Source organism: Glandiceps talaboti, chromosome 20, assembly GCF_964340395.1.
Source record: "Glandiceps talaboti chromosome 20, keGlaTala1.1, whole genome shotgun sequence".
Lineage (NCBI taxonomy): Eukaryota > Metazoa > Hemichordata > Enteropneusta > Spengelidae > Glandiceps > Glandiceps talaboti.
Window position 1 is genome coordinate 9712750 of NC_135568.1, and position 12504 is coordinate 9725253.

Sequence of the window (12504 nt, forward strand, 5' to 3'; positions counted from 1 at the left end):
CTATTCATCACATTTGTAGCCATGGATATAGATGACATCACAACACCACATCATTTCATTATGTTATAGTTTGCTAGGCACAGTTGTGTTTACTATGTTTTCCATTGGAAATCCTCCCTCTAAGGCAGCTTGAAGTACGTCCTCTAAACGGTTCGCAAATATGAAATCTAGATCTCCCTGAAATGAATAGTACAAAATGATCAGTATAATCAAGGTTATGGAGGTAAAGGGTAAAACCAGTTGCTATGACAACACAGAAACTCTATTATTCTAATATTTGACCTGGATCTGTCTGTTCATGGCAGTAATATTAATTCATATTCACCGATAAAGAATTTCACAATAGTACTTTTGAGTTAGCAGAAAAGCATAATACATATCTACAGCAGAAGTAAAAAAATGTTTCTCTTTGACAAGGTTTAAATGACATATGCGGGGATGAAGTGGATAAACTATTGATAATTGTCAGCTGACTGTCATGTGATAGTCAGGTGACTGACTGTCACTCACCTTCACATTATTAGGTATTTCAATCAGATCTTTTTCATTTCTCTTTGGAAGGATAACTCTCTTCAAACCAGCTCTATGAGCAGCTAACACTTTGTCCTTAATACCTCCAACCTGAAAAGGTGATGTCAAGCATACAGAGGGAGTTATTTTCAACAACAACAAATCTGTAAGTTGTTTGTATTTCCAAAATTTGATTGAATAACTCACTGACTAACTAACTAACTGAGTGACTAACTGACTGACTGAATGAATGAATGAATGAATGAATGGATGATTGATTTATTGATTGTTTGATTGATCAATTGACTGAGTGAATGATTGACTGACTGATTGACTCATATATTAGTGCACACAAATTTGTACTGATACAGATATTTTCCTTCATTTGGGTAAGGCCATAGATCAAATATATGTAGTTGTACTTGTACTATATATGCAAATGACACTTCACATAGAGATAAAAATCATAGTTACCGGCAGTACAAGTCCTCTGAGAGTTACTTCTCCTGTCATGGCTGTATCAGAACGTACACATTGACCACTAAAAACATAACAAGAAGTTGAGAGTTAAACATTGACCACTAAAAAAAGTCATTCTTGACAAATATAATGATGGACTGATAAAATTAATGAGAAGACATAATTACCACAGGCAAGTAATATACCATAACTCTGTGTTGTTATTCTCTTTTTCAAACATGTCCATTGCATTATTATAACTTTTTCATATCTATGGCATTCATGGTCACATGAACAAACATAGAGGTGATGTTATACACGTATTGCCTAGCTATGAAAGCACTAGTAGACCTCTGTTACCCAAAGGGCTATTATGTAGCAAATATTTCCCGAGGCTGAACACCAAGGGAAATAGTCGCTACATAACAGCATGAGGGGTAATATGAAATCTACTAGTGCCCGAATAAGGCCAGGCAATAAGTATTTTATAACAAATTACATTCTCTGCCTATAATCTTTCCATAGTCAAAATACATCACTGGTAGGACTCCTGTACTACAGGAACTGTAATAGTACCCTAGGGAAAATAAAAAACAAATATTGCCCTCTGTATGCAAATTGAAATCACTATGGGTCACTAGTCATACCATGTGACATGATATAAGCCAATCACTGAAAGCTGTATAAAAACAATATGTTATGACAGGTAATAATACTACTCTAATATTCATATATTGTAATAAGTGGAACAAAACACATTCGTCAAGTTCCCCTATACTGTACAACTACAGCTTGGCCATAAAGGGAGCCCTACATCCTTGCATACAATCTCTACTTAAGACAGAGACAATGAAAATACATTGTCTTTCATCTAAGGTCTATGAAATTATCTACCTCTGTAAGTGATTGTTGGTACTATATTTGAGAGTATTCTGTAAGAGGGAGCTTTACTAGATTGAGAGATACATCATGTCACTCCGCCCTCACCGACCCACTCTATCTAAAGGGGTTGACTGATGTGTGAGAGCACCTGTCATGGTGTACCTTACACAGACTATACTAGTGCATTACCTGAACATAGAAACAAGAACAGTGACCACAGTAACTCCAGCTGACGGTCCATCTTTGTTGATAGCTCCAGCAGGGAAATGAATGTGTATATCCGTATTCTCCATCAGGTCTGTACCAGCTGACACGTTTATACCACACTATTAGACGTAAGATGCAAATATGATGTTATCTATCTTTTCCACACTGTCCTAAAAGTGTTTTACAATTTATACATGGACTAATAATGGCACAACGGTCCTTTATACATCTTCACCTCCGTATGGGAGTATACAGACTATTGTAGCCTCTACTGGCACATAGATTAAAGCATTCATATAGTAACTCTATCCTATGGGTCCCCATTTCTACAGCTGGGTTGATCGACATTGTATTCGTTCAAATCTTAGCAAATCTCAGCAGCAAGTACTTATATAACAAGTACTTACCTGTGCAGCATGACTGCGTACCCAGTTCAGTGCAATGGTAGCCGATTCCTTCATCACATCACCTAACTGACCTGTCAATGTCAGCTGTCCATCCCCATCCATCTTAGTGGCCTCAACAAACATAATTTCACCACCAACTGCTGTCCATGCCAACCCTACATTCAAAGACAGGAACATAGAATAGAATGTCTCAAAAACTTTCACTAGTACTATAGTCATTGCAGACTAACTTCCGCAATAATTCAATGACATTAATGAAAATTTCTAACCACAGAATCACAAAACATCTTGGAAGTGAGTCCCAAAGTTTATTTAACATCTCATCAGTGTTGTCAGGGCGTACTACAGTGGGTTATTGTCACATGTCTTGGAAGCGATACATGAAAAGAACTTGACAGAGACAACTGGGATCACAATGCCAGCATCTCTTCAAGTGTGCATCTTCATAGACATGTGACAAATTGCCCATTGTGGTGCACCCTGATGATGCTGACAAGACATTGGCGACAATTTGAGATTCACTTTCAAGAAATTTGTTTACTCTGTGAGAGGACACTGTCATAAGTAACTATGAATCCAGAACCCATGAACATTTATTCAAATGTTATCTTTTCTCATTTCTGCAGTATATGAGTATGACAACATCTTCAATTTGCATCCAGTTTCACACTTCAGGAATTTTTTTAAGTAAATTGATCTAAAATTGAAAAATTGACAATTGAAAATTGATAATCTCACAACACCTTACCTACTGCTACTCCAGGCTGGCCAAGTCTTTCACGCATTTCATTCTCAAATATAGGAGGCTATAATGAAAATAAATAGACATGATGTTACACTTGTAGTATTGCATCTGAGTACAAAATAGAACTGCATATGTTTATGGTTAGATAGATAGCACAACATTTTCTATCTGCTAAACTTACTTACGTATTCTCATCCTGGTGGAAATAAGTTTGCGTTTATCATAATGGTTCTTATATGTTATCTTATGTGGTTCTGAGGTGCAAAAATGATATCTATGATTGATGGATGGATGGAGGAGTAGAGATACAGACAGTAAAGCTGAAATGTAACTGCTATGCTTGGTAGTTAGACTTATCCACATGTTTAAGTTTTCTATTGATTACAGACTACTGCCTTATAAACTTATTAGTCTAGATACAACGTTTAGTTGTCTGTGTGTCCAAAACAACTGATAATATTAAGCACAGGACAGGCAGGCAGGCAGAGGAACTGACAGACAGACAAACAAACAGACAGACAGACAGACAGACAGACAGACAGACAGACAGATATTACTAATATACTTACCCCTAGTATATCTTGTATAGCATGGTTGTCAAGAACAATGGGCATTTCTGGTGGGTCTAGTGTAGAAGTAGCTGCAATAGATCCCTTTGATACATCACTGGTGATGACATCATCTTTCTGATCAGTTGCTGGGTCATTCTCAGATGAACTTTGGACTATTTGTCTACCATTTCTTTCAGCTACCTTGACAGCTACTGCTCTGCACAATGCACCAATCTTTCTCTCTAAGGCCCTGACGCCAGCTTCACGTGTGTACCTGGAAACTAGAAAATTGTGATCATCATATAGATTTTATACTTATAAGGATGTGGCATTTTATTTGTACTGATGGGACACTACATTTTTAACACACATATTAGTGTGTGGTGCCTCAAATTTTAGAAACCTGGAGTTGAAATCTGTCTATCTACTATAAACTGACTCCTTAACTTACTGGTAGTTTTGACAACATCCTCAGGAAACTGTAAAGAGACTCCTTAACTTACTGATTGTTTTGATAGCATCCTCAGGAAACTGTAAATGTTCTTCACTCAGTCCATGATCCTTCAGTTGTTTTGGTATGAGATGTCTGATTGCAATGTGTCCCTTCTCTTCCTGTGTATACCCTGCTACTGTAATCACCTCCATCCTATCTATCAAAGCAGGTGGTATGGTTGCCATGGTGTTTGCTGTTGCTATGAACAACACTTGAGACAGGTCAAATGGTACATTGAGATAGCTTTTACTAGTTAAGGATCTTGGTTTAATTCTCCTTTCTTTTCATCACAAAATTTTGATGAAGTAAGGTAATCGTAATTTGACATCCCTTATATAAGCAATTTTCATCATCATGTACATTTTGACTAGGTTAGGGTGTACACACACTGTTTAAACTATAAGCCTTTCTGTATACACCGCTTCGTGCCATGTTCATGTGCTGACTCAATTTAAAGATGATGATTTCAGTTCTATGTATGTTGTTTGTTCAACTGTTTATATAGTGCACTGCTGAGGCAAATATCTTACTTTGACAATGGGTCATTATCATAACATTTGAATACATTAACTGTCAATCAATATAAATCATTATTAATTAGCCACACATCTTGCATTGGATGCTTTAACAATTTTACACCAATTTTGATAAAAAGGTGATAAAATCTGTATAAGTTGCTCATGTATTTTTGTAAGAGTTTCACTCAATGTTATTTTTTTGTGTGTTCAAAAGGCCATAAGTTACTAATTTCCATCTCTTTTCCACATCAAGGATGTGACACCTTTTAACAAACACACATTTTTTCTATGAAAGGATACTGGTCTACAAATGAGTTATTTTGTTCTGGGTCCAATACTTCTAACAATGCTGCAGCTGGGTCTCCCTGTACTCCTTTACTCTGTATAAGAAAACAAAGACAGAGAAATGAAGATGCAACACAAAGCTAAGTACAGAATCAACATGTACATATATCCCATAATATATGTCACATTTGTGCAAGGATTCAATGAAATTGAACATTGCATGGCAGAGAAATGATGTATTATTGACGGATGGACTGATGGAACCCATTGTAACAGTTCCCCTTGGGGGAAGGCAGGTGGGGGGGGGACTAACAAAATATATGAATAATTAAGTAATGGATGTTACCAATTTTTCAGTTTAACTGCTGTAAACTGTTGTACAAATTCAGAACAACAGTTGCAAAAAACATTGTGTTTGTGTTTTCCATTTGCGATGTGCTTTGGTTAGCTTGTTAGAAAATTTGTGTTCGGTTTCATTTGGAAAATTGTAGCTAGTGAAAACAAATTAATTAAGTGTAAAGTTTTTGTAACTACCTAATAAGCCCTATCCAGTTCACGCACTGAGTCCTTATATTTTGTTGAATCCTGTTTTTATACTGTCCATATATTTTTATTGGTACTGATCTTTTGGTCAATGTTGTTCCTAGACCTGTTCTCTGTTATTTAGATTAGATTAGATTAGATTACTTTATTGACCAGTACCACTATAACATCGAAAAGGAATATGTCTTGGTGTTGCTAAAACGATGAACAGCACATGACAAATACAGCATGATACACATATATACAGTACATACAGTACAATAATACAATACGATAAAATACTGTACAATAAGGTATAAATATATAATAATCACAACTCTTATGATAAAAGGAATTGAACCATTCTGATAGGATAGTAAAATGACTCAGGAGGAGTTTTGTGAAGTGATTGCTCTCGGATAAAAACTATTCTTACAATTTCGCATTGTTTTTACATGTAGAAAAACACAGTAAATTTGATTTACTAATCAAAAATCCATAATAATGCCAATTTCTCTTCCATATTGCCATCTTAACGAAAACACAAGCTCTCAAATTAACAACAAGAATGATGACTCACCAGTTTGTCAATTTCATCCAGGAGGAAGACAGGATTATTGCTACCAACGGTTTTCAAACCGTTAATAATTCTACCTGGCATAGCTCCGATATAGGTACGACGATGTCCCCTAATATCAGACTGATCGCAAGTACCACCAAGGGAAATCCTACCAAAATAAAATATTGAGATAATTACTTTAAAGGCAAATGTTAAGATTTAGGTTAGAATTGAGGCAAATGTAAACTTTTGCCATGACAACTAGAAACGGTGATTTTTTTTTGAAATCATGCAATTGTACTCAACTATCATGACCCTCACTTCGGCTTCACACTTCTCTTCAAGCATCACTCCTAGTGCCCAAATTATAAAACATTTTGTTTTTCTCATAATGGGACGACAATGTTTGCAAGCATCAAGTACATAGAATATGCACTCACCTGTGGAACTCTCTGCCCAGTGTCTTTGCAATCGATCTTCCTACACTGGTCTTACCAACACCTGGTGGTCCAACAAAACAAAGTATTGGTCCTTTTAGCGTGTTCTTCAGCTGTCTTACTGCTAGGTATTCAATCACACGTTTCTTGAGTTTATCTAAGCCATAGTGATCAACATCCAAGTCAATCCTACAAGAGATAAGAACACAATCATATAAAAACTTCAAGTCGCAACAATCAAACAACCTGGAACAGATATTTTCTTATACAACAAACGCACACTTCATACCGCTAAGAAAGATATACACTTTAATGTCAAACAAGTCTTCAATATTTGAGACATAGCCCCCCAACATCAACGATCTGTTAACTGGTGTCTAAATTAAGGTCCTATTGTGAGCTAACAATCTACATACAAATATAGCATCATAGATATTTTTCTTTGATAGATGGAAAGTATTGGTGACCTAAGGGTTTTGTCACTACTCATCTTTTGACTTGCGGTGACAAGGCCCCTTAGGTCACTCATGTTTACCTTGCTTGTGAAATATCCAGGATATCTTTAGAAGACTTTGACCATGGTAATTCTGCCATCAGTTCCAAGTAGTTCCTGGTTAGACTGTAATCTGGTAAGGCAGATGGCATCTTCTTAAGACGTTTTAATTCTTTCTTGGTTGCCTTCTCAGCATGTTCTGGTAAATTTGCTGCCCTAAAACAAAAGTATAGAGAAATGACATCTACACAAGTACTTTAATATAGTATGTGCCATAGAAATAGAAAGATTTGTGACATGATCATAAACACATTGCCATCTATCATGGAGTGCACTAGACAGCAGTTCAAAACTCTCACCTTTTCAAAATATTTTGACATGTGTATTTGTTAAAATATTTGTACTCACAAATCTTATCTTTTGATATTACTTTGACAAATTGTTCAAGAAATCTCAGTTATCAAAAATCAAGAAAAAAATCTGGGGTTAGAATAAAAATTTTTGTAAATGATGTCAAAATTAAGCCATTTTAGAACACAATATGGCCGTCAAATTGTATCGGCACAGGAATTATAATACTTAGACATACTTGATTTTTTGTTCCAAATCAGCGATCTCATCTCCATCCTGATCTTCATCATCTGAAGTCATTGTACCAAATCTTTTGGGTTTTCTGAACAAAATTGGTCTGCCACGTTCCTTAAAGGGAATGATTGCCCGATTTTTGCTCCTTGCATTGTTCAAAAGTTTTAGACCTTCAATTTGTCTAACAAGCAATGGTAGGGTCTTCTTAAATCTTTCATTTAGGTCAACTGCATCCAAGATCTGTAAGACAATGATATTTACTATTTGTGAATATTGAATTGATCTCCCTGGTGACATTTTCAGTCATTGAGGAAAATGACATTGTGGATGAAAACTTTGGGGAAGATGCCATATACCAAGCTATGACATTGCGTAGCAATGAACTTCTGTCAGGGAAAGGGCTCACTTGGTGCCAAAATGTGCCATGCATACTGCTGGATCCCACATGCTTGGAGCTCATATGCAAACCCACTGCTGGGATTTGTGCTAGTCACATTAAACTTTTCAGATCTGCCATAGAGGGTGTTATTTTCTATTTTTGATTTAATTTCATAAAGATACGGAAGGTGTAATCATCAGAAAGTGGGAAATATATTAATAGGGCCATAATAATGGTAAGGATTAATCGTTACCATCTAATTCCCTTGGTTGAAATAAAACAAAATAAAATGGAATAATGCCAACTTACCTGTAATTTCTCATTGGATGTTGCTTTGACAATAGAGGCAAATATATCAGGTAAATTCTGGGTTGGTAAACTGTCTAACATTTTCTGTAAGTAACAACAATAAATAATTGTAATAACAATAAGATAACCTGTCAGTCTGTCTGTCTGTCTGTATCTATGAATGTATATATGTATGTATGTATGTATGTATGTATGTATGTATGTATGTATGTATGTATGTATGAAAGTATGTATGTATGTATGTATGTGTGTGTATGTGTATGTACATGTATGTATGTATGTATGTATGTATGAATGTATGTATGTATGTATGTATGTATGTATGAAAGTATGTATGTATGTATGTATGTGTGTGTGTGTATGTATGTATGTATGTATGTATGTATGTGTGTGTATAGTATGTGTATGTATGTATGTATGTATGTATGTATGTATGTATGTGTGAAAGTATGTATGTATGTATGTGTGTGTGTGTGTGTGTGTGTGTGTGTGTGTGTGTATGTATAATGCATGTACTATGAGAATTTATGTATGTGTACTCACACTAAAACTTTGATATACTGGTAACACAAATTCCAAGGTGACAACTGTGTCCTTATGGCTGTAGTTCCTCATACATAAATCACATGAAAAGTTTCAACTCACATTAGTCTTTAACAACACATAACAAAGATGAATTCAAATGACACTAACACTAGTACTCTGTAGCATGGACTTTCCCTTCATACAATTTTGCGATATTTCCACAGAACAAACTTACCTTGAGTTTGGCAACAATAGGTACCGTTATATCTAACATATCTATCAGTTTATTGGCTTGCTCCTTGAAGTTATCAGCTAGGGCAGCAAGGGTTTCATCTTGTATGTCATCTAAATAAGAAAATTTCAAGGATACAAAAAATCAGAAAATGTGAAAAAGCATTTTCATAAATGCTAAAATAAGTTTGCGAGAATGAACGTTCATAGGCTTTGCATTCATACTCATTAATAAAAATTTCTACTCACAGCTAGTCATAACTTTCTTGGATGTTGTATGCTTTCAAGAAATTTTGACTCTAAGAGTAGAAATTTTCAATCATGACAAATATGAATTTATGTATGTTAATTAATGTGAAATCACTGATAGTAATCATACTAAAACATTTAATTTAGAAATGGCTCATTTAAAGGTAGAATGCATCCAATTTCCTGACAAACAGTTTCCCTGAAAATTTTAAAATCTCTCCAAACTTTGCCATATTAAAATGTGTTCCTGGTCCTTTTAAAGTTATGAAATAAATGTAAGGATTAATTAACATAATTTTGCTTTCAAGGAATTTGACAATCTCATTTTATGTTCCACACAGTGTCGGTCATATTGGATTCATTTTGCTATCATTTTGACCTCTCTTCCAAAAACGTTTATGGTAACCCCTCACCTTTTCCTTGATTTTTACTACAAGTATGAGTTAGGGTTTTCGTGAACAAAGTAACAGCAAAAACTCAATTTTTCTATCTCAAAGGAACATAATTTATTGTTGCCATAATCCAACCTACCTAGATCTTCACCAGGTAGTTTATCTAATTGTTCTACCAGTCCAATAGGATAAGGCACGTCTTGTAATAACCTTTCCAATTTGAAACGACAAAGTCCAGTCAGTAGTAGCGTGTATGCTGGTTTTGGCCAATTAGTACCTGTTACCTGTACCACTACAGCTGAAGTACCAACTGGATGCAGAGTATTCAAATCTTCATCCTAGGTGAAAGAGGAGAAAACAGTGTGTAAATGAAATCATTATATTTTTTTAGCTTCATACAGCCTCTCAAGAAAGCTGGGGTCATGATGGTAGAACAGTAAGACTGGCCAGCTTGGAATCTGCAGATTGCAGGTTCAAGCCCCATCACAGCCATTTGTTTCTGAACGGCTAAAGTCCTTGGGCAAGATATGAACTACCGGTACGATTGTGTCCCAGTCAACCCAGCTGTATGAGAACCTGATAGTACATGTATAGTGGTTGCAATGTGAATGCTTTATTCCCATGTGCTTATAGAGGCTGCCAGGGAATGCATGCTCCCAAGGGAATTTAAGTGTAAAGGGTCAGTCTGCCACTACATATCCTTACCAGGGGTATATAACCATAATAATTGTAAAACACTTAGAGCATAGAATACGAAAGTACTACATAAAAACTAACACTATCATTATCATCAGTATTATTGGCATGGCAACCATGATACTCAACATAAAATTAGTAGACATCTGTTGTTGTAGGTTGTTTGCTAAATACTGTTTATGTCTGAAAAGGGTTAAGGATTTTCTCTTTCCTAGATGAGTTCTATCAACCCCCCAACCCCTCTCCTGCTTTGAACCCCCAAAACTTGAAACAAGGTAACTTGCTCATCAATGGTTGGACGCCAATTTCCACATCCATACATAACATTAACCAAATCATTGTTTATCACTCCTTACCTTTGAACCATCTTCTTTTGTAATAACACCAATAATAGTGCTGCTCAGTGTATTAGACCTCAACAGGTGAGTCTTCACCATTTGCATACTTTGAAATAAATTACAAACAAACAAACATGTCAGTCAAAACGAAATTTGCATATTCGTACATAAAAAAACATACATGTCAATAAAATACACTATTTGCATATCGTGAAATTATTAGATAATTACAATATATTCATAACTTGAAATGAAAAAATGTCAATAATAAAAAGAACTTATTTGCTACTTAAGAATAACAAACAATAAACACTTATCAATCAAACTATTAGTTGCATTCTTTTTAATTTTCATTCAATGATTTCATATATTATTTGAGATAATACATTCATGTATATGCTCAGGAATATACTAAATTATGTCTACCATTAGACCTGTGGTCACGATTGTTGTTGTTCAATGTTTTAACTTTTTAGTTGTTTTTAAGTTGTTGTTGTTGTTGTTGTTGTTGTTGCTGTTGCTGCTGGGTTTTGTTGTTGTTGTTGCTGCTGCTGCTGTTGTTGTTGTTGTTGTTGTTGTTGTTACATCTTTGTTATTGTTTCTGTTACATGCAGATGAATTTTAATACTTTGAACATACACGAGAATACCACATTACCATGTTAAATAATTCTGCCCCGATGTGCATTACAAAAGTCGGGCTGCTGATTCAGAACGTTCGCGAACAATAATATATGGGGAACGAACTTTGTGTGTACTTTAACCCTGACTACATAATCAGCGCTGCGATGGTTATGAAACGTGTTTTGTGATTGCTTTGTAAAACTCTCAATATATTCTAACAGTGTGATAATGTACAAGGTTATACTACATATCCATATTCATAATTATGTGGCTATTTCCATAACTAATTGGCGAAATTTTCGCGTAGATCCACAAACGTGTGATGCGAGTTTTAAATCTACTAGACGAGTAGATAACACGGGGCAGATAACATTGCCATGGTCTGGCACAGTCCCATGCCACAGTCTGGCATTCTCTAGTTTGGATCTGTTCGAAAGTTCCATGTCAAAAAATGCACTCGTCAACAAATATTGCTTTTTGTATCGAAAGCAATGATTGCAGGGTCCTGTTTTAAATGGATATACCACAAACTGTTCAATTTCAATATTGTAAACACTGCACGAACTTGTGCATTTTGAGCTCAGCTGAGTGATCATGATGATCCCTGGAAGTCGAATTCAAAGTTTGTTGTGATGACTATGTGCCCCGCCCCTTTCCAATCTAACACTGAATGTCTAAAATTTCAAATGAATATTAAAGTACTCACTTCTTAGGAGATTGCACTGGTATCCTCATAGATGATCCTGGCAGCAATACGCCGTCAGAAATCAACAAGAGAGGAAGACGCCGGGGTATCGTAATGCGGGACGCCATTTTGTATTGTTGATAATAATGTGACATGTGAGCGTTAGAGGGCGCAGTATCTTACGGTTGCAAATAAGTGAATTCCATCCACTTCACCTAGCTCAGGTGCTGCCAGCAAAGCTGTTTGCACAAAAAATCTGTTTGAACAAGAAATTACAGTGTATTGGTCATTGAGAGAGGAAAAAGACTGGCAAAACTAGACTACCAACAGTCGTTTTGACTTTTTTTGTTACTTGAATTTAAACTGTTTTTGGTGAGGCACTCTATATATACTATTACGAAATGTCAGGGGGGGGGTAATTGAA

At 35.6% G+C, this 12504-nt stretch overlaps 1 protein-coding gene across 1 annotated transcript; it reads right to left on the bottom strand.

The window, feature by feature from the left end:
- On the bottom strand, positions 1–12208 carry LOC144450817 (lon protease homolog 2, peroxisomal-like). The gene is made up of 18 exons (XM_078141552.1): positions 12102–12208; positions 10791–10878; positions 9878–10076; positions 9102–9211; positions 8342–8425; positions 7658–7893; positions 7111–7284; positions 6579–6764; positions 6160–6307; positions 5073–5152; positions 4265–4497; positions 3780–4042; positions 3214–3271; positions 2466–2620; positions 2041–2177; positions 985–1051; positions 511–621; positions 1–177 (listed from the first exon to the last, which is right to left on the bottom strand). The coding sequence occupies exons 1-18, from the start codon at positions 12206–12208 to the stop codon at positions 64–66; spliced, it is 2550 nt and encodes an 849-aa protein (XP_077997678.1). The 3' UTR covers positions 1–63.
- Between the last annotated feature and the right edge of the window lie 296 nt (positions 12209–12504).